The sequence below is a fragment of the Theropithecus gelada genome, chromosome 19 (assembly GCF_003255815.1).
Source record: "Theropithecus gelada isolate Dixy chromosome 19, Tgel_1.0, whole genome shotgun sequence".
Classification (NCBI taxonomy): Eukaryota; Metazoa; Chordata; class Mammalia; order Primates; family Cercopithecidae; genus Theropithecus; species Theropithecus gelada.
The window spans coordinates 34112644-34134759 of record NC_037687.1 but is presented as its reverse complement, the minus strand read 5'-3'; the positions used below and the strand labels follow the sequence as shown (position 1 = coordinate 34134759).

Sequence of the window (22116 nt, the reverse complement as noted above, 5' to 3'; positions counted from 1 at the left end):
TTTTTTTTGAGACGGAGTCTTGCTCTGTCACCCAGGCTGGAGTGCAGTGGCCGGATCTCAGCTCACTGCAAGCTCCGCCTCCCGGGTTCACGCCATTCTCCTGCCTCAGCCTCCCGAGTAGCTGGGACTACAGGCGCCCGCCACCTCGCCCGGCTAGTTTTTTTGTATTTTTTAGTAGAGACGGGGTTTCACCGTGTTAGCCAGGATGGTCTCGATCTCCTGACCTCGTGATCCGCCCGTCTTGGCCTCCCAAAGTGCTGGGATTACAGGCTTGAGCCACCGCGCCCGGCCTTTCCTGATCATTCTAATGAAAATTGCAAACAAACAACTCCCCAAACTCTGACACCCTGATCCACCTTACTCTACTTTTCCTTCTTTTTGTCATAGCACTGATTAACTTCTCATGTCTATTTGTTCCCTCCCCTCCCCTTCCCTTCTTACAGAGTCTCACTCTCGTCCAGGCTGGAGTGCAATAGTGTGATCTTGGCTCACTGCAAGCTCCACCTCCTGGATTCACACCATTCTCCCGCCTCAACCTCCCGATTAACTGGGACCATAGGTGCCCACCACCAGCCTGGCTAATTTTTTTTTTTTTTTTTTTTGTATTTTTAGTAGAGATGGGGTTTCACCATGTTAGCCAGGATGGTCTCAATCTCCTGACCTCGTGATCCACCCGCCTCGGCCTCCCAAAGTGCTGGGATTACAGGCGTGAGCCACCGCACCCAGCCAATTATTGTTTATTTTCTGACTCTTCCTCCCCAATGTTAGCTCCATGAGGGCAAGGGTCAGTGATGATTTTGTTTACTGCTAGATCCCAAGTTTTGTTTTGTTTTGTTTATTGAGACAGGGTCTTGCTCCGTCACCCAGGCTGGAGTGCAGTGGCGTGACCTTGGTTCACTGCAGCCTTGATCTCCCAGGCTCAATCGATCCGACCACCTCAGCCTCCCAAATAGCTGGGACTACTTGGAGCTGTGCCACCATGCTCTGCTAATTTTTATTTTTGTTCTTACAGATGGGCTTTTGCCACATTGCCCAGGCTGGTCTCAAACTCCTGGGCTCAAGCAATCTGCCCACCTCGGCCTCTCTAAGTGCTGGCATTGCCACACGTGAGCCACCATCCCTGGCCTGGTATCTCTAGTCTTTTAAACCATGCCTGGCACATAGCGGACACACTAGAGATACCTCAGTAAGATTAATGGAACCCTGGCTCACAATCTTGAAAAATGGTGGACTGAAAAATTCTCTCTGGAAACCAGAAAGATTGCATGAGGCCAGGAGTTTGAGATCAGCCTGGGTAACATAGTGAGACACCATCTCTACAAAAAAAATTAAAAAGTAGCTGGGTATGGTGGTGCACAACTGTCCTCCCAGTAACTCAGGAGGCTGAGGCTAGAGGATCGCTTGAGCTTAGGAGGTTGAGGCTGCTGTGAGCTGTGATGGTGCCACCGTATTCCAGCCTGGATGACAGAGGGAGATGCTGTCTCAAACAAAAAACAACAAAAAAAAGTTGTTAAGAACTAAGTTTGGTGGCTTACACCTGTAATCCCCAAAACTTGGGAGGCTGAGGTGGGAGGATCACTTGAGCCCAGGAATTTCAGGCCGCAGCGAGCAATGATCCTGCCACTGCACTCCATCCCAGGCAACAGAGCAAGCCCCAACTCTTAAAAAAAAAGTTTAAATTAAAAAATTACATTGAAGTTATCTTTGTTACTTTTGTATTTTACATGTGTGGTGCTGCTCTGCATAAGCTTATATTTAGGATGTCAAAAGGCTTAAGATAATCTGATTTATTAAATGTGTAAGTCTTACAAGATAATCTGATTTATTAAATGTGTAAGTCTTACTAGGTTTACAAGAGTAGCTCAAGGGCTTTTTTATTTTATTAAAGGTCATTCAGCTGCCCAGGGTGTTGTTGCAGTGGAGTGACCACAGTTTTCTGCAGCCTTGACTTTTTTTTTTTTTTTTTTTTTGAGACAGAGTCTCTCTCTGTCACCAAGGTTGGAGTGCAGTGGCGTGATCTTGGCTCACTGCAACCTCTACCTCCCGGTTCAAGTGATTCTTCTGCCTCGGGCTCCTGAGTAGCTGGGATTACAGGCACCTGCCGCCATGCCCAGTTAATTTTTTTGTATTTTTAGTAGAGACAGGGTTTCACCATGTTGGCCAGGCTGGTCTCAAACTCCTGACCTCCTGACTCGCCCACCTCGGCCTCCCAAAGTGCTAAGATTACAGGCATGAACCACCGTGCCCGGCCGACTTTTTAGGCTGAAGCAATCCTCCTACCTCACCCTCCCAAGTAGCTGGGACTGCAGGTGTGTACCACCATGCCTGGCTAATTTACTTTTTAGTTTTTTGTAAAGACAGGTTCTTGCCATATTGCCCAGTCTGGTCTTGAACTCCTGGGCTCAAGTGATCCTCCCACCTCATCCTCCCAAAGTGTTGGGATTACAGGCGTGAGCCACCCACACTTGGCAGGTTAAGAGCTTAAAAACGACATTATAAGACTTTGCAAGAGGCCAGGCGTGGTGGCTCACGCCTATAATCCCAGCACTTTGGGAGGCCCCCAAGGTCAAGGTGAGAGGATCCCTTGAGCCCAGGAGTTCAAGATCATTCTTGGCAACATAGCGAGACCCGATCTCTCCAAAAAAAAAAAAAAAAAAAAAGAAGAAGAAGAAGAAGAAGAAAAGAGACTTATAAGTCTGTCATGTTACACCATGTTACACGTTTGAAGAGTTGAGAGAACCTATTGTCCTGTTTGTACGACAACTTCGAAATATCTACCAGGACCCACAAATTATATCAGTATTCAGTAAGTAAATTTCAACTACCAAGTGTGTAAACCAATTGGACATTGACCCAAAAACAAAGAAGAGTAAACGATTTTAACAGAAAAATACTAAACCTATAAATGAATTTTATCCTTGTTTGTTATCTTTGAGGATTTTTTTTTTTTTTTTTTTTTTTTTTTTTTGAGACGGAGTCTCGCTCTGTCGCCCGGGCTGGAGTGCAGTGGCCGGATCTCAGCTCACTGCAAGCTCCGCCTCCCGGGTTCACGCCATTCTCCTGCCTCAGCCTCCCGTGTAGCTGGGACTACAGGCGCCCGCCACCTCGCCCGGCTAATTTTTTTTTATTTTTTAGTAGAGACGGGGTTTCACCGTGTTAGCCAGGATGGTCTCGATCTCCTGACCTCGTGATCCGCCCGTCTCGGCCTCCCAAAGTGCTGGGATTACAGGCTTGAGCCACCGCGCCCGGCCGTTATCTTTGAGGATTTAAGGAAAAATGATTTTTCTACATAAACGTAATGCTCTCAATATTAATTACAACTCAGCTAAGAAACGATGTTTTTCCCACATCCTCTTAGACCTCAGAAACTCCATTGACATCAGGCAACATGAGAAACACTCAATACATATGAACTCAATTTAAAAAATGAGTCTCAGAACTTTGGATTTCTCAATTTTCTCATCTGAAAAAACAGAGGTGGAAATCTCCACTTTAGGTTTTTTGTTTTTAAGTTTTCAAATTTTGTATAGAATATTAAATAAAAAGGGCTTGGCACATGCCTGGAAAATAATAAATGATATTTATATTTCTTGGTGCCTTAAAAGTCTGGGGGTTGAGGGAGGAACAGAGTCCTAGCATCCCCAAATGTGCGTGTACACCTCCAAAATTGGTGCAGGTACAACTTAAAGCCCCCAAACTTTACAAGCCCTAACAACCTCAAAGACTTAATCCCACTCCTCCTGGAGCATGATGGAGCCAGGCAAGCAGTGGGTCAGAGTCATGGTCCAGGGATCATTTAGCAAAATCTAGAGACATTTTTTTGTTAACACATATCCGGGAGGGGAGGTGCTACTGGTGTTGATGGTGTTGTGATACCTCAGTTCTTGTCTTCTTAGTTTAAAAAAACTTAAACAAGAGTCACACAGCAAGAGATGGAGCACAGAGTAATTTATTGTAAAGCAAAAATAATATTTTGAAAATTAGGTGAAAAATAGACAATACACCCTGAGAGAGAGAATTCAGGCTGGGGTGCTCCTAAGGATGAGACAGCGAAGACTGGTGTTAGGGGATTCCTTTTGTGGGAGACGTCCATGATTATTCATGAGGAGGTGGGAAGAGGTGTTACTAATAAGCGTGTTCTGGGTGCTCCGCTGGGTGTCCAGGTGCAGTAGCTGTACACATTTGTTCATACGTCGCATGTCTCATTGGCATCTCCCCCCATGGGTGTGTTTTTTACTTTTTTTCTGTTTTGAGATGGAGTTTTGCTCGTCACCCAGGCTGGAGTGCAACGGCGTGATCTCGGCTCACTGCAACCTCTGCATCCTGGGTTCAAGCGATTCTCCTGCCTCAGCCTCCTGAGCAGCTGGGATTACAGGCATGTGTCACCACACCTGGCTAATTTTGTATTTTTAGTAGAGACGGGGTTTCTCCATGTTGTTCAGGCTGGTCTCGAACTCCCGACCTCAGGTGATCCACCCACCTCAGCCTCACAAAGTGCTGGGATTACAGGCGTGAGCCACCACGCCCGGCCTGTTTTTTACTATTATAATGAGCAAAGGGTGTCTGAGGACAGGTAAAATCAAAGTGCACATGCTCCTACAGGGGAAATTCCCTGCTGAAGATAGCTTTGCTTGAATGAGCTGAACTACAGAGCGAATGCTGACGCTTATTGTGTTGATTGTATGCACACCATGGTTGCTGTGTCCTGAGGACACGATCACTCCTTGACTCCCTATCCTGCCTCACTGGTATGTCCTAAAAAGAGGCCAGTGATGCTGTTAAAGTTCTTAAAGTTCAAAGGATGTCCCACTGAAACCAAAAATTATCCATCCCACGATATCAATAGTGCCAAGATTGAGAAACTCTGGGTTAAAGGAAAGTAACAAGAAAGGATTGGCCGGGCGCGGTGGCTCACGCCTGTAATCCCAGCACTTTGGGAGGCAGAGGTGGGCGGACCACCTGAGGTCGGGAGACGGAGACCATCCTGGCCAACATGGTGAAACCCTGTCTCTACTATAAATACAAAAATTGAGCCAGGTGTGGTGGCGCATGCCTGTAGTCTCAGCTACTCGGGAGGCTGAGGCAGGAGAATCGCTTGAACCCAGGAGGCAGAGGTTGCAGTGAGCCCAGATCACGCCACTGCACTCCAGTCTGGTGATAGAGCGAGACTCCATCAAAAAAAAAAAAGAAAAGGATTAGGTAAGGAGAAGCAGATCAGAGTTTAGAGCTATAGGCTACTTAATGGTATCTTTAAAACCTTCTTTCTTTTTCTTTTCTTTTTTTTTTTTGTTGCCCAAACTGGAGTGTAGTGACAGGATCATGGCTCACTGCAGCCTCTGCCTCCCAGGCTCAAGCCCAGCAGCGGGGACAGGGCAGTCACATGAGGATGGCAGCATGAGGTCAGCTCACCAACACTGTAGGTGTGCAGGCTTATGCTGATGACAAGAGCCACGGACCTCATCATGTGTCTGAAAACAGCAATGTTGCTACTTAAATGCTAAACCTTTAATGGTGTATTAATAGATGGTTATTAAGTAGCAAATTAGGAGCTTAAATCTACCTAAATCAGCTGTGTACTGTCTGTATCTCACAGTGGCAAATTCACCAAATCTATCTTGTCTTCTCTGGAACGATGTTAAATATAAGCATATCTCAGTTCTCTGGTGCGATTCCAGCAGCTATGGTGAGGCCACTGTTGCTCCTGAATCTCCACTTTCATTTGCCCTCACTGGTGTCACTGTCGTGGTCACTGTCACTGCCGCTGTCAGTATCACTGTCACTGGTCAATGCAGCTAAGTTTGCCTAGGGCTTCCTTTTGTTCCTGGTTGATGGCAAAGTCAGTCATTATTCTCTGGGTGAGGCCCTCACAAATAGGTAAGCTGAAGGCACTTGCCAGCTCGACTACCTCAATGGCCTGGGAGACACCTCAATGGCTGTTAGACACTCTTGCACTGCCCATAAACTCATTCAGCAACTCATTTCTAGGGATCTTATTATGCTTCCTAAAAAGCCCCAACATTTTCCAGGTTTCCTGGATTCTCCCAGCCCTTAAAAAGAGGACAGCTGGCTGGGCGCAGTGGCTCACGTAGGTAATCCCAGCACTTTGGGAGGCCAAGGCGGGTGGATCACCTGAGGTCAGGAGCTCGAGACAGCCTGGCCAACATGGCGAAACCCTGTCTCTACTAAAAAGACAAAAATGAGCCAGCATAGTGGTGGACGCCTATAATCCCAGCTACTCAGGAAGCTGAGGCAGGAGAATCGCTTAAACCCAGGAGGCGGAGGTTGCAGTGAGCGGAGACCACGCCATTGCACTCCAGCCTGGGCGACAAGAGCGAAACTCTGTCTCAAAAAAAAAAAAAAAAAAAAAGAAAAGAAAAGAAAGAAAGAAAGAAAGGACAGCTATACAGTTGAGAGAGATAGATGGTCAATTCAGAGCAGTGTGTCTGACAGGCTGGCTTTCATACGTAGATTTGATAGCAGCAGCACAGTCAGCAAACGCCACCTGAAGCTCTGGTGGGTGCTTATCCATCGCCATGAGTGTCAGGATCTCTTCTCTCAGGTCGTTGCAGGAAGTGTGACCATATTCTTTACTATCTTTCCAAGTTTGAGGAATCACTTCCAGCCGATTGGCCACAGCCCATACTCGGAGATCTATCAAAGTTTGGGAGTGAGGGAAGAAGGCTGAAGGTATCAGGTCCTCATACCACTTCAAAGGTGACATCAATTTATTCCATTAGACAAATCAAATTGAAGAACTTGGAATAATAGAAATTACGCCGATTATCAGGTCCAATGAATTTTCGGTTGTCTCCAGTATTTAAAAGGCCATGTAGCTGGGTGCGGTGGCTCACACCTGTAATCCCAGCACTTTTCGAGGCCGAGACGGGTGGATCATGAGGTCAGGAGATCAAGACCATCTTGGCTATCACTGTGAAACCCTGTCTCTACTAAAAATACAAAAAAATTAGCCGGGCGTGGTGGTGGGCGCCTGCAGTCCCAGCTACTTGGGAGGCTGAGGCAGGGGAATGGTGTGAAACTGGGAGGCAGACCTTGCAGTGAGCCGAGATCACACCACTGCACTCCAGCCTGGGCGACAGAGCGAGACTCCATCTCAAAAAAAAAAAAAAAACCATGTATTTGGCAGACAAGTTCTAGATCTTTGAGAGATGATGAGGATACTCTCATGGCTTACTGAAAAAACATCATCATCCAGGTCCTTAGGAGAAAATCTCTTTCCTATTAATTCATTCATTATATCATAGACGATGAAGGATGATCCATTTGAAGGGCTTCTAGGCTTATAAAACAGCTGAATAAAATGAGTGTTTTTTTTCAAATGAGTGGTTTTTTTCATCCATCCCAGTTCTCCAGGAGACACCAGCAGGTGTCCTATAATTCAAATCTGATGCTATCAACTTGAAGCGTCAGATCCCGCAGGTTGAGGGCTAAGTCCCGTAAAATTGTCCTTCACTTCAGATGCCAATCACAATCACCAGGTTGTGGCCCGTGCTTTTAACCAACTACATTAGAATTGGTGTTCCCACAACCACCTAGAACTCATTTCTAGAATGGCTCATAGAACTCAGGGAAAACTTTGCTTATGTTTACTGTTTTGTAATAAAAGATATCACAAAGGATACAAACAAACAGCCAGATAAAAAAGACACATGGGGCAAGATATGTGAGAAGAGGTGTGGAGCTTCCATGCCCTCTCCAGGCACACCTAATGTGTTCAGCAATCTGGAAAGCTAAAATCTTGTTCTCCAAGAGTTTTTACAGAGCTTCATGTCGAGCCACCCCATCCCTTCCCCTTCACAGAGGTTGGTGAGTGGGGCAAAAGTTCCAACTCTCTAATCTTTCTGGTGACCAGCTTCATCTTGAGTCTGTCTAGGGGCTCCACCCTAAGCCATCTCATTGGTATAAACTGAGATGTGATCAAAAAGTCATTAAAAATAACAAAAGACATTTCAATACACAGGAAATTCCAAGGGTTTTAGGAGCTCTGTGATAGAAATCAGAAAGTCAAGCCTACTTGAGTTTGGAGAGGCTAACACTGGATAGTGTGAGCACCAATACAATGAGAGAAATAGATTATAATGCAGCCGATAAAAATCTTCCAGTCCATGTGGCTTCTAAAATAATTAACTTAAAAAGGATAGGATGGGCTGGGCGCGGTGGCTCACACCTATAATCTCAACACTTTGGGAGGCTGAGGCGGGTGAATCACCTGAGGTCAGGAGTTTGAGACCAGCCTGGCCAACAAAATGAAACCCCATCTCTACTAAAACAACAACAACAACAACAAAACAAAAACCAAAAAACAAAATTAGTTGGGTGTGGTGGCATACGACCATAGTCCCAGCTACCTGGGAGGCTGAGGCAGGAGAACCACTTGAACTTGGGAGGTGGAGGTTGCAGTGAGCCGAGATCGCGCCACTGCACTCCAGCCTGGAAGACAAGAGTGAGACTCTTTCTCAAAAAAAAAAAAAAAAAAGAAAGAAACAAAGAAAAAGAAAAAAGAAAAAAAAAGAAAAAGGATGGATGGGTAAAGTTCTTTACAGGAGTGTCAACTTACAAGTATAAAATATAAAGAAGTAATAGAAATAGAATCCCCACAAGCAGTGATCACAGATTCAAGGAATAATTGTCAATGGAGGCTAAAACTAGAGGGTGAAGTGGGGGGACTTAATATTATTCAGACATTGCAAGGAATTGCCCCACAAAGTACTTATTAATTACAAAGAAGAAAGAGTGGAGAGATCTAGTAGACACCATCTTAACCAAGTAGTCAAAGTTCAAATCCCCCAAATGGACAAAGTGTATACTTAGGGGCCACCTCACAGGACATAACATCATTGGCAATTCTGGGGCAAAATAAATGTGTTCACTGAATTATTGTTTGAACTTTGGAAAAGGTATACATTTTTCACAATAAATAACTTGTCCTCCAAATCTCCAATGTACTGAATACCTGATATTGGGAAAATTACATGTCTTCTTGGGCCTCAGTTTCCTCACATTAAAAATACGGAGATAATATTATTACTTGCCCGCTCAATTGTAAGGTTTACAAAAAGAAAATACATGGTTAATAACTTAACTCAGGGCTCAGTAAATGTTTGCTATTTGGAATAAACTGATGGGAGGCTACACGCAATCTCTACTTACCGTTTAGCATGAAGATACTTAAAAAAAAAATTGTTTTAATGTTAATACTGGTTAATAATGTTAATACTGTGCCTGACATTTTGTTTTTTTTCTTTTTTCTTTTTTTTTTTTTGAGACGGAGTCTTGCTCTGTCACCCAGGCTGGAGTGGCAGTGGCGCGATCTTGGCTCACTGCAACCTCCACCTCCCGGGTTAAAGCAATTCTCCTGCCGCAGCTTCCTGAGTATCTGGGACTACAGGCGCCCGCCACCAAGCCCGGCTAATTTTTGTATTTTTAGTAGAGACGGGGTTTCACCATGTTGGCCAGGCTGGTCTCGAACTCCTGACCTCAGGTGATCTACTCAGCTCGACCTCTGAAAGAGCTGGGATTACAGGCGTGAGCCACCGCGCCCGGCCTGTGCCTGAATTTCAAAGAGAGGAGGGTAAAATGAGGCATGCCCCTTCTCCTTCCTATCATGGCCGAACTAGTGTTTCAGGTTAACTTTGCCATGCTCTTAGCTGAGGAGGAGGGGTCCGTTCAGTTGGCCGGGAGCTTAGAATGCGATTTTTGGTTCTAGGGAGAGATGCAGAGTTAGGACAACAGGAGAGAAGCGAACCCGGACAGCAACGCCTACCTGACATCCACCGCTCTGGCAGGGCGACCACGCGGCCGGGGCCCGCCCGACCGCAGGTCTCGGGCCGCGCAGCGCTAGCAGCCGCGGGAGGGGGACCCAAACGTCAGTGGTCCCCAGAATCAGGACCCTACCTTGCTCCAGCATCTCGCCAGCCCTCCCTGCAGTCACTGAGCGCAGCGGAGAACAGCCCGGCGCGCCCCGCCCCCTCGCGCCCCGCCCCCTCGCGCCCCGCCCCCTCGCGCCCCGCCCCCTCGCGCCCCGCCCCCTCGCGCCCCGCCCCCTCGCGCCCCGCCCCCTCGCGCCCCGCCCCCTCGCGCCCCGCCCCCTCGCGCCCCGCCCCCTCGCGCCCCGCCCCCTCGCGCCCCGCCCCCTCGCGCCCCGCCCCCTCGCGCCCCGCCCCCTCGCGCCCCGCCCCCGCCCGGAGACGCATTTCCCTTGCCTGCACCCAAGCCGGTAAAAGGGCAGACGTGGCAGCTCTAGGCACCTGCGCCCAGCAGGTTGCAGGCCCCACTCTCCCAGGGAGACCAACATACTTGCGGAACCGCACAGAGAGGTGAGGCTAAAAAGAGGTACCGGTGATGATACCCGGGCTTTTGAGGGCACGGAATTGAGAACTGGAGTGAAACATACAAATAAAAGGAAATAAAAGCTCATCAAGGTTTCTTGGTGTTGCTGATGGTGTAGCACAGGTCAGATACTCGCCCTGCAGAAAGGTCAGGTCAGGAATTTAGGATGCAGGATGACTTCTGATTATTCCCCAGAGGCACCACCTGTGCACTGTTGGCCTCCCTTCTCCACGACTTCACCTGCATTTTGATGTACAATTTTAAAGCTTCTCGATATGGAATTGGAAATGGAATCCTGTGTCTTTTGGGAAACATTTACTAAAAGGCATCACATCTTGTTCTCCGTTTTCAGGAAGTTCACTCCTCCCTGTCAGTACTTTGACTAGACAATTAAAATAAACATAGATCCAATTTAGAAGAATGCTATAAAGATACAAAAACACATAAAAACAAAATATTATTTTAAAATACTGAATCAAGAAAACACTTGCAGTACATAGGACAAATACAGCATAATATTTAAGTCTCAAAGAAATATTCTACCTAAGAAAGAAGCAAAGAATCTGAAAGCTAAGAAAACAAAAATAAAATATGGCAAATACATTTGATTAAAGGTGTTCAAACACGCTAGTACTCAAATTAAAAATAAAACAATGAGATATTATTTCCAGCTCTAAAATTTATAATGATTGAAAATTTAATGGCTGGGCATGGTGGCTCATGCATTTACTCTCAAAGCACTTTTGGAGCCCTAGCGGGTAGGATCGCTTGAGCCCAGGAGTTGGAGGCTGCAGTGAGCCATGGTTGCACCACTGCATTCCAGCCTGGGTGACAGAGTAAGACCCTCTCAAAACAAATAAATAAATAAAGAAATACATACAATTTAAAAAAGAAAGAAAAGCATTTTAAATAACGAAACTGAAACAGGTCAGGGTCACTGGTGTCATTGTCTAAGGTGTTATCTAAGCTCGTGGTCTCATGACCAAGAAAATTAAGCAGTATGGACACGAGCAAAAATAGAAGCAGAGAGTAAAAGGGCGATTGCCAGGGGCTTGGGTGAAGGGGAAATGGGGAAATGTCGGTCAAGAGGTACAGATTTTCAGTTTTGCAAGATAAATTTTTGGGGATTTAACGTACATAGTGACATTATTTGACATATGTACATAGTGACATGTGACATAGTTAACAAACCAGAAAAAAATTTTAAATGGGATGTTCAGAAACGAAAAAACAATACTACCTGACATTTGCTAAGAGGATAGTTTTTTTTTTTTTTTTTGAAACGGAGTCTCGCTCTGTTGCTCAGGCTGGAGTGCAGTGGCATGATCTCGGCTCATTGCAAGCTCCAACTCCTGGGTTCACACCATTCTCCTGCCTCAGCCTCCCGAGTAGCTAGGACTACAGGCACCCACCACCACGCCCGGCTAATTTTTTTGTATTTTTAGTAGAGATGGGGTTTCGCCACGTTGGTCAGGCTGGTCTCAATCTCCTGACCTCGTGATCCACCCACCTCGGCCTCCCAAAGTGCTGGGATTACAGGCGTGAGCCACTGTGCCCGGCTGCTAAGAGGACAGATTTTTATTTTTTGCTACAAGGTTAGATCTTAAGTGTTCTTCTGCATGGGGGAGAGAAGGATATTTTTTTAAAAAGTGTTCTGACCACACGCACACACACACAAAGGGTGTAATTTGAGGTGGTTAATACATCAATCAGCTTGATTTGATTATGGTAACCATATCATATTATATGTCTATATCAAAATTCAAATTGTGCATTTAAAATATGTATCTTTTTTGTCAACTGTACCTCAATAAAGCTAAAAAGTAAATATAAGGCCCAGGACGGTGGCTCACACCTGTAATCCTAGCACTTTGGGAGGCTGAGGCAGGTGGATAACCTGAGGTCAATAGTTCGAGACCAGCCTGGCCAATATGGTGAAACCCCATCTCTATCAAAAATACAAAAAATTAGCCAGATGTGGTGGCAGATACCTGTAATCCCAGCTACTCGGGAGCCTGAGGCAGGAGAATCACTTGAATCTGGGAGGCAGAGGTTGTAGTGAGCTGAGATCGTACCACTGTACTCCAACCTGGGCAACAAGAGTGAACCACTGTCTCCAAAAAAACAAAAATACAATATTTAATTGGAGTAAATATAATATGATGTAACATATATGCACACACATAAAGGGTGTGATTTGAGGTGATAAATACATCAATCAGCTTGATTTGATTATGGTAATTATATCATATGTGTATTTCAAAATTCAAATTGTATATTTAAAATATATATCATTTATATCATTTTTGTCAACTGTACCTCAATAAAGCTAAAAAGTAAATACAATATTTAATTGGAGTAAATATAATATAATGTAATACTTATGTACACATACACAAAGGGTGTGATTTGAGGTAGTAAATACATCAATCAGCTTGATTTGATTATGGTAATTATATTATATGTGTATATCAAAATTTAAATTGTATATTTTAATATATGTCATTTTTGTCAAATTTACCTCAATAAAGCTAAAAAGCAAATACAGCATTTAACTGGAGTAAATATAATATAATGTAATATATATGTTATATAGTATATCAATATTATATTGTTTATTATTATTATATATTAATATAATATATTGAATAATAATATATTATAATTTATTATAATAAATTTTCAATATTGTGTCAATTAATTTAAAACACATTTATAATTGTAATATCTAATGTTCAAGCAGATGAACATATAATTTGTATCAAAATATAAACATCAATATAAACAAACAGCAGAACATTGTGCTCTAGATTTCCAGATAAATTTGGTGAAAAAACATTGTGATGAAATATATATAGAAAAGAAAAACAATTTATCATTGTTTTAATTAAATAAAGTGTAAAATTTTCCTGTTAAATGTTATTTCATGTTATTTTCCTGGTTCAAAATTGTTTCTCAAAAATGGCTTGATATCTGGCCAAATTTTATTTGTGGATAGTCAAATATATCAATAAATGAAATTCATATCACTTCACTATGTGCTTTTAATAACATTTTTTAAATTACACAAATATATACATGTAATAAAACTTTCCCTTTTATCCTGCAGTATTGTAGATTACAGTTATAAAAGGTGGCAACCACCAGCCAGCTTCCCTCAAGACTGATCAATGACTGATCAATAACTGGTCAATAGTGAGACATTTTTTTCAATGCACAGGTACCCTCACTTGCATAAGTTGCAGGGTCGTGCCTGTGCAGGGTAGGATCTTCTCTCTATTTACAATTTTTATATTTCATTAAGATGGACCTCTTACATTACTTAAAATATATATTGCATTCAAATATTATTTATCTTGATCATAGAATTTTTAGCACCCCCTTAAATTTTGTTCCTGTCTCACTAGCCTCACTCTTATTTGGTACTAATTAGAAATAACACTTTTAATTTAATAAGCAGAGGCCACTATGTCAAAGAATACGTGGAGAGCATAAAAACCCCATTTACAAAAGAATAAGTGTATATCATAAGCATTGAAAAAATATGTATACGCAGAATAGTACTCAAAAATATTCTTTTTTTAAGAAATTGGGAACTATTGCAAGCTTGTCTCCCTGTTCAGATTCCAGTGATTTGGGAGGAATCTTTTTCCCACAAGGGGGTTAGGGGAGCCAAGGAGCATGACTCTGTGTATTCGTGAGTTGGCATGGGGCAAAATGTTCTTGTGATGGCTTACGTGTAGGGGTTGATAACAATTTATACATTGGTGTATATTATTAAATATCCGTTGACGAAAAGGTGTTCTGTTGAGTCCTTTTTAGATTGAGGACACATGTTTCTAAGGAGTTTCTAGGGAGTAATAAAATTACTAAGGGTGGAACTAGAGATTTATGTAAATGGTTTAAAAAAGTGGGCGGGACCACCTGGCTAAGCATATAAAACCCAGCTCTGTGCAGAGTGACTTGTCTCTCAGACGGTGGCTCAGCCTTCAGGACTCTCTTCCAGCATGGCCGAAGATGCCTCTTCATACAGTAAGTTCCCTTGTGCTTGACTGAGCGTTTGTTGGCTTGGGGGAAAAGTCGGGCTAAAAACCTTGTCAGAAGTTGTGAGAGTTCCATTTGTAAACTTTAAAATAACTGTATCTGAATAAGGGAAAACCAGTTTCCCAGATGTGATATTATGAAAACAGGCTGTTTTCAGCGCACTTGAGCATTGGGAATTTCAGAAAGGTACAGATATTCAAGAACTAAATAAGACATATTTGAGCTTCAGGTGGGAAGAGAGGAGGAAGGAGCAGAAAAGAAACAAAAGGAGAGGGAGACAGATACTAAAAGAAAGCAACTATGGGCCACGTCACAAAGTTTAGAGCTCAAAATATCCTTGGAATCAAGGATTCCAAATCTGGAGAGCACTTTCCAGATTTCTCTCTACAGAACGTTTGAACTTTTCTCCTGAACTTTGGACTTTATCTAATCGCCTACTGGTCTCTAACAGGTATCTCAGACTCAACGTGTTCCAAACTGAGCTCCTGATGTTCGCATCTAAACTATTCCTCCCACTGTTTTCTCCAGCTCTGGAGGTGACAGGTCATGTCTCATATCTAGAAAACACCCCGACTCCATTTTTTTCCTCATAACATAATCTAGTCAGGCTGGACATTCTGATGGCTTTAACGTTCAAATATTTAAGGAATCTGACCATTTCTTGGTCCATCTCCTTAGATGATTGGTCCATTGCATTAGATTATTGCAGCCTTCTCCTAACTGATCTCTCTGCTTCCACCAACCTATTCTCAATGCTGTACCTCATGTGATGTTGTTAAACTGTTAATTAAATTATGGTAGCCAGGTGCGGTGGCTCATGCCTGTACTCCCAACACTTTGGGAGGCTGAGGTGGGCGGATCACGAGGTCAGGAGTTCGAGACCAGTCTGGCCAACATGGTGAAACCCTGTCTCTACTAAAAAATTAGTAGAGACAAAAATTAGCCGGGCGTGGGGACATGTGCCTGTAACCCCAGCTACTTGGGAGGCTGAGGCAGGAGAATCACTTGAACCCGGGAGGCGGAGGTTGCAGTGAGCCAAGACTGCACCATTGCACTCCAGCCTTGGCAACAAGAGTGAAACTCTGTCTCAAAAACAAAAAAACAAAAAAACAAAAAACAAAACGATGGATCAGTTGTGTGAAACTGAAGACAGGGACAAGCATTCAAAGATCAAACAAAAAAGCTGTTGGGCTTTTAACTGAACCTCTAGCATCTCTAATAACTTTTCTTGTCGTCTCAATTCACTAAGTCTAATTCTGTTACAAAGTGGTATGTTCCAAAATGCTTTCCAGATTTGGTTATTTCAAGGGGATGTCCTATCCAGAAAATTATGTGATGTTGTTGTTTTTTTTTTTTTTCCTACTGGAAAATTCTACTGAAAGTATGAAATTCTTTTTCCAGTTAGTTTTGTCCTCTCTGTGGTGTTTTTAAAAACATCTTGGAAACTGATACTGTTTGCCTGCTATTGCTATTTGCAATGGAGCAATGGAGCAATGTAAAAAAGTATGTTCCGGCCAGGGGTGGTGGCTCGTATCTGTAATCTCAGCACTTTGGGAGGCCAAGGCTGGGGGATCGCTTGAGCCCAGGAATTTGAGACCAGCCTGGACAATGTGGTGAAACTGTATCAAAAAGTAGAAAAATTAGCTGGGTGTGGAGGTGTGCACCTGCAGTCCCAGCTACTCCGGAGGCTGAGGTAGGAGGATCACCTGAGCCTGTGGAGGTGAAAGCTGCAGTGAGCCATGATTGCGCCACTGCACTCCAGCCTGGGCAACAGAGTGAGATCTGGCCTGAAAAAATAAAAATAATAAAAAAATAAAATATATGCACCAAGGAATTTTGACCTGAAAAACTGAAAGGGGTTGAAATGGTCCATTGTATCACAAACTCTTCGTTTCTATGACTTCATCACTATGCCATATCACCTGCATTATTGACTTATATTGTTTCTAATCCATATGAACAGAACACATTGTTTTTCTTAAAAAAATTATTGGTATTTTCATGACATACACATTGTTTTTTTGTTTTGTTTTGTTTTGTATGCTTTTGTTTTTTTTTGTTTTTCTTTTTTTTGTTTGTTTCTTTTTTATTTTTTTTATTATTTTTTTATTATTTATTTATTTATTTATTTTTGTATGCTTTTGTTTTTGTTTTTGTTTTTTTTGAGAAGGAGTCTCGCTCTGTCACCCAGGCTGGAGTGCAATGGCATGATCTCAGCTCACTGCAACCTCCGCCTCCCGGGTTCAAGCAATTCTCCTGCCTCCACCTTCTGAGTAGCTGGGATTACAGGCACATGCCATCACGACTGGCTAATTATTTGTATTTTTAGTATAGATGGCATTTCACCATGTTGGCCAGGCCGGTCTCGAACTCCTGACCTCATGATCTGCCCACCTTGACCTCCCACAGTGCTGGGATTACAGGTGCGAACCACTGCGCCCAGCTCACAATGGTTTTTAATGGTTTTACAAAACAGAGGATCCCTGACTTCTTAGGATGGCATTCAGATGAGCTCAAGAAGTTGAAAAATCGCCATCGTGTGTTCAAGAGCTCCATCATTGTACAAGGGCAGTTCTCCCCGAGTGGGTTCCCGTGGATTCGGGAAGAGGAAGTGAGAGACTAGCCTGAACCTGAAGTTCGAATATATAAATTAACCTATTACATGCTGCTTCTTTTGTAATCTTCCTACAGAGATGGTAACAACAAATCACAGGCGCAGTCGCACCAAATTCACAGAAGATCAATTGAAAATCCTCATCAATACCTTCAATCAAAAGCCTTACCCAGGTTACGCTACCAAACAAAAACTTGCTTTAGAAATCAATACAGAAGAGTCCAGAATCCAGGTAAGTTTAAGTTCGGTATCTCCACGACTGGAAGTAGAAAGGCAGGAGGGAGAACCATTAACAGAGCCCGTACTATGTACCCATGTGCTGAGGGTTTGGTGGGGAGTCTCTCAACGGACCCTCAATAAACCCACAAAGGTGTTGGTTGATTGACCAGTTAATTTTTTTTTGTATTTTTAGTAGAGACGGAGTTTCACTATGTTGGCCAGGCTGATCTTGAACTCCTGACTTCATGATCTGCTTGCCTCAGCCTCCCAAAGTGCTGGGATTACAGGGATGAGCCACCGCGCCCAGCAGGCTAATCTTTTTTTTTTTTTTTTTTTTTTTTTTTACTTTTTTGTTTTTAGTAGAGGTGATGTTGTCACACTATGTTGCCCTGGTTGTGAATGCCAAGTCTTGACCTAAGATTAGGTAGATGGGCCAGGCGTGGTAGGTCATGCTTATAATCCCAGTATTTTGGGAAGCCAAGACAGGTGGATCACCTGAGGTCAGGAGTTCGAGACCAGCCTGACCAACATGGAGAAACCCCATCTCTACTAAAAATACAAAAATTAGCCAGGCATGATGGCACACGCCTATAATCCCAGATCCTTGGGAGGCTGAGGCAGGAGAATACTTGAACTCAGGAGGTGGAGGTTGCAGTGAGCCAAGATCATGCCACTGCACTCCAGCCTGGGCCACAGAGTGAGACTCCATCCCAAAAAAAAAAAAAAAAAGAAGAAGACTTGGCAGAATGTGACAGAAGTGAGTAATAATCCTGGGCTTAGGCCCAATAAGAATTGCTCACTTTGGGAACAGGCAGTGATGTAGCTTAAATGACATTAACATGTAATTCTCTCCTTTTCTTTTCCTGACTTAGATTTGGTTTCAGAATCGAAGAGCTAGGCAGAGATTCCAGAAAAGACCAGAAGCTGACACTTTAGAGTCAAGCCAGAGCCAGGGGCAAGATCAACCTGGTGTAGAGTTTCAAAGTAAATAAGCATCTCAGTTCTGTTCCCCAGCAGAGCTTCTCTATGGTGAAGCCAACTGCTACTTTGAAAAAAGAATGTCTCTTCCCTGACGACCTCCTATTCAGGGTCTTATGGTGGCAGAGGGTTCATCGTACCCTAGAAGTTCTCCCCTGCCCTCTTCCCAGGCCTTCTGAGTGTTTCTCTTGTCTATTTTCTATTTATTTATTTATTTATTTATTTATTTATTTATTTATTTTATTTATTTATTTTTTTTTTTTGAGATGGAGTCTCGCTCTGTCGCCCAGGCTGGAGTGCAGTGGCTGGATCTCGGCTCACTGCAAGCTCCGCCTCCCGGGTTCACGCCATTCTCCTGCCTCAGCCTCCCGAGTAGCTGGGACTACAGGCGCCTGCCACCACGCCCGGCTAGTTTTTTGTATTTTTTAGTAGAGACGGGGTTTCACCGTGTTAGCCAGGATGGTCTCGATCTCCTGACCTCGTGATCCGCCCGTCTCGGCCTCCCAAAGTGCTGGGATTACAGGCTTGAGCCACCGCGTCCGGCCTCTATTTATTTATTATTTATTTTATTATTATTATTTTTTGAGACGGAGTCTCACTCTGTCACCCAGGCTGGAGTGCAATGGCTTGATCTTGGCTCCCTGCAACCTCTGCGTCCCGGGTTCAAGCAATTCTCCCGCCTCTGCTTCCCAAGTAGCTGGGATTTACAGGCAGGCGCCACCACGCCCAGCTAATTTTTGTATTTTTAGTAGAGACGAGGTTTTGCCATAATGGTCAGGCTGGTCTCGAACTCCTGACCTCGTGATCTGCCCCCCTCAGCCTCTCAAAGTGCTGGGATTACAGGCGTGAGTCACTGCGCCCGGCCTCTTGCCTACTTTCTACTCGAGTCCAGAAGTCTAGACATATCATCCCGTGTCTCCTCTAGAACTTTCCACCTAGAAGGAACCTGGGACAAGACCCTCTCAGGAGGAGTCAGTGGGATCGAAATTGGATGGAGAGTGACAAGTTTGGGTTGTGTGTTTGAATATGTGAACGGACTCTTGAAATATTCCTTGACCGCCTCCCTCAATCTTTCCATGCCTTCCCTAGGTAGAGAAGCCAGACGGTGTCGTACCACCTACAGCACCTCTCAATTACACACTCTCATCAAGGCGTTTGTGAAAAACCCATACCCTGGGATTGACTCCAGAGAAGAACTTGCTAAAGAAATCGGTGTTCCAGAGTCAAGAGTCCAAGTGAGTGATAAGCGTGGCTGTCCCATCTCCTAGGGATTTAGGTATACAGGAAGGGAAGCCACGTGGGCCTCAGGCAGTTCCTCATCATGCGGGGCACAGTTCAGGGTCTTTCACAGCTGGCTGTTCCCTGTCTGCTGGCTTCTACCCCCAGGTGCCCACAGGACTCAATCTCACATCCCCTTCTGGTATTTTCTGTCTGTCCTGAGCAATGTTGTATTCCTTGGGCCCTGAACAGTGCGCGGCACGTGACACTCAGTGAGAATTTGTTGAGTTAGTGAATATTAGTTAACATGGCATATAAGCCAGGCATTTGGCTAAAGCCTTTTTTTTTTTTTTTTTCCACGAGATGGGTACTCACCCTATTACCCAGGCTGGAGTGCAGCGGCAACATCTTGCCTCACTGCTGCCTAGACCTCCTGGGTTCAAGTGGTTTTTGTGCTTCGGCTGCCTGAGTAGCTAGGATTACAGGTGTGTGTCACCACGCCCGGCTAATAATTTTTGTATTTTTAGTAGAGACAGGGTTTCGCCAAGTTGCCCAGGCTGATCTTGAACTCCTGGCCTCAGGTGATCCACCCTCCTTGGCTTCCCAAAGTGCTGGGATTACAGGGTTGAGCCACCGTGCCCAGCCTATTTGACTAAAGTCTTTATGTCTACCATATCCTTTAGATCTTCTAATTATGCCCTGAGGTTAGAATTATGAGATCCAGGCTGGGCGCGGTGGCTCACGTCTGTAATCCCAGCACTTTGGGAGGCTGAGATGGGCAGATCACCTGAGATCAGGAGTTCAATACCAGCCTGGCCAACATGGTGAAACCCCATCTCTACAAAAATACAAAAATTAGCCGGGTGTGGTGGCGCACGCCTGTAGTCCCAGCTACTTGGCAGGCTGAGGGAGGAGAATCACTTGAACCCAGGAGGTGGAGGTTGCAGTGAGTAGAGACTGCACCACTGCACTCCATCCTGGGCAACAGAGCAAGACTCCATCTTGGAAAAAAATAATTACGAGGTCCACTTTAGACATTTAACATTTAGCTCAGAGAAATGTACCAATCTGTCCGAGGATTCATTCTTGACACATCTTAAAAAGGAATAAAATTGTCAGCCTGCTGTGTAGGGTGTGTGTGCGTTTAAACCAGTGCTGCCTCCTGTAAGCAGGACATGAATGCACATTAGTGGTTCTGATGGTTCTTTCCTTTTACCTCCCTCATCTTATTTTCATTTTTCATTCTCCCCTTTCATTTTGCATTATTTGGAGCATCTACTATGTGCTCAGTACTGTACTAGGTAGTGATTGCTGTGGTTTGAATGTTTGTCTCCTCAAAAACCAATGTTGAAACTTAACTGCCATTGTAACACTATTAAGAGTTGTGGCTGGGCGCAGTGGCTCACACCTGTAATCCCAGCACTTTGGGAGGCCGAGGCGGGTGGATCACCTGAGGTCAGGAGTTCGAGACCAGCCTGACCAATATGGAGATACCCAGTCTCTACTAAAAATACAAAAATATAGCTGGGCATGGTGCTGCATGCCTGTAATCCCAGCTACTCGGGAGGCTAAGGCAGGAGAATTGCTTGAACTCGGGAGGTGGAGGTTGTGGTGAGCAGAGATCACGCCACTGCACTCCAGCCTGGGTGACCGAGAGAGACTCAAAAAAAGAAAAAGAAAAACAGTGTGTATATATATATATATAATATATATAATAATATATATAATATACACACACACACACATATATATATCTTGGGTTGGGCACAGTCAAGTGTGCCTCTAGTCCCAGCTACTTGGGAAGATTGCTTGAGCCCAGAAGTTCAAGATCAGCCTGGAACACATGGTGAAACCTCATCTCTACAAAAAGTTTAAAAATTAGCCTAGTGTGATGATACACACCTGTAGCACTAGCTACTCTGAGACAGACCGCTGTCTCAAAAAAAAAAAAAGAAAGAAAGAAAAGAGAAGAAAGCAATCATGAGTTTTACACAACATCCTTTGTTTAAATTGTTTCTTTGTCTTACCCACTTAGATTTGGTTCCAAAATCGAAGATCTAGATTACTTCTCCAGAGAAAAAGGGAACCTGTGGCTTCCTTAGAACAAGAAGAGCAGGACAAGATTCCTGAGGGACTGCAAGGTAACTAGCCTGTTGTTCAAATGCAGTTCACAAGCAGAGCCCTTGGATGTCCAGTGCTTCATCCTGGTGGAGCCGACAGCTCCTCTGGCAGGTGGAGGATATTCCCACCCAAGTGCTCCACGGTACCGTGGGATTGCTCACAGTCCCCAAAGACTCTTCCCAGGTCTGTGGACCTTCTTAATAATCCACTGCCCACTTTCCAACTGGAGTCCAGCAACCCCACGGATACAAATTCTGTTCACCGATGTATCCACAGTGCCTGGTGCAAAGTAGACGCTCAATACACTTCTGTTGAAGGTGTGATTGAGTGAGCGGAGGAATGAATCCTCCGGTGTGGTCTGCCAGGGACAGCAGGGGCATGGCTTTCTCAGGAGGTAGTAGGTTCCATATCAGATTGAAAAGGTGGGGGCTGGGCGCAGTGGCTCACGCCTGTAATCCCAGCACTTTGGGACTCAAGGTGGGCGGACCACGAGGTCAGGAGATCGAGACCATCCTGGCTAACACGGTGAAACCCCGTCTCTACTAAAAATACAAAAATTTAGCCGGGTGAGGTGG

The 22116-nt window shown here is 44.3% G+C and overlaps 1 protein-coding gene and 1 pseudogene across 1 annotated transcript; one reads left to right on the top strand and one right to left on the bottom strand.

Moving 5' to 3' along the window:
* Window positions 1-5715: 5715 nt before the first annotated feature.
* Window positions 5716-10211, bottom strand: LOC112611954 (annotated as a pseudogene).
* A 4143-nt stretch (window positions 10212-14354) lies between these two features.
* Window positions 14355-21872, top strand: DUXA (double homeobox A). The gene is made up of 6 exons (XM_025365907.1): window positions 14355-14379; window positions 17083-17237; window positions 18097-18208; window positions 19292-19437; window positions 21456-21561; window positions 21859-21872. Exons 1-6 carry the CDS (start codon window positions 14355-14357, stop codon window positions 21870-21872), a joined length of 558 nt encoding a protein of 185 aa, XP_025221692.1.
* The last annotated feature ends 244 nt before the right edge of the window (window positions 21873-22116 follow it).

Excerpts from the sequence above, each read along its gene's own strand:
- DUXA (XM_025365907.1), top strand. The coding sequence starts at position 14,355 with ATGGCCGAAGATGCCTCTTCATACA. Across the intron at positions 17,238-18,096 it reads CAGAAGAGTCCAGAATCCAG|ATTTGGTTTCAGAATCGAAG; the intron begins GTAAGTTTAAGT and ends TTCCTGACTTAG. Across the intron at positions 19,438-21,455 it reads TTCCAGAGTCAAGAGTCCAA|ATTTGGTTCCAAAATCGAAG; the intron begins GTGAGTGATAAG and ends TTACCCACTTAG.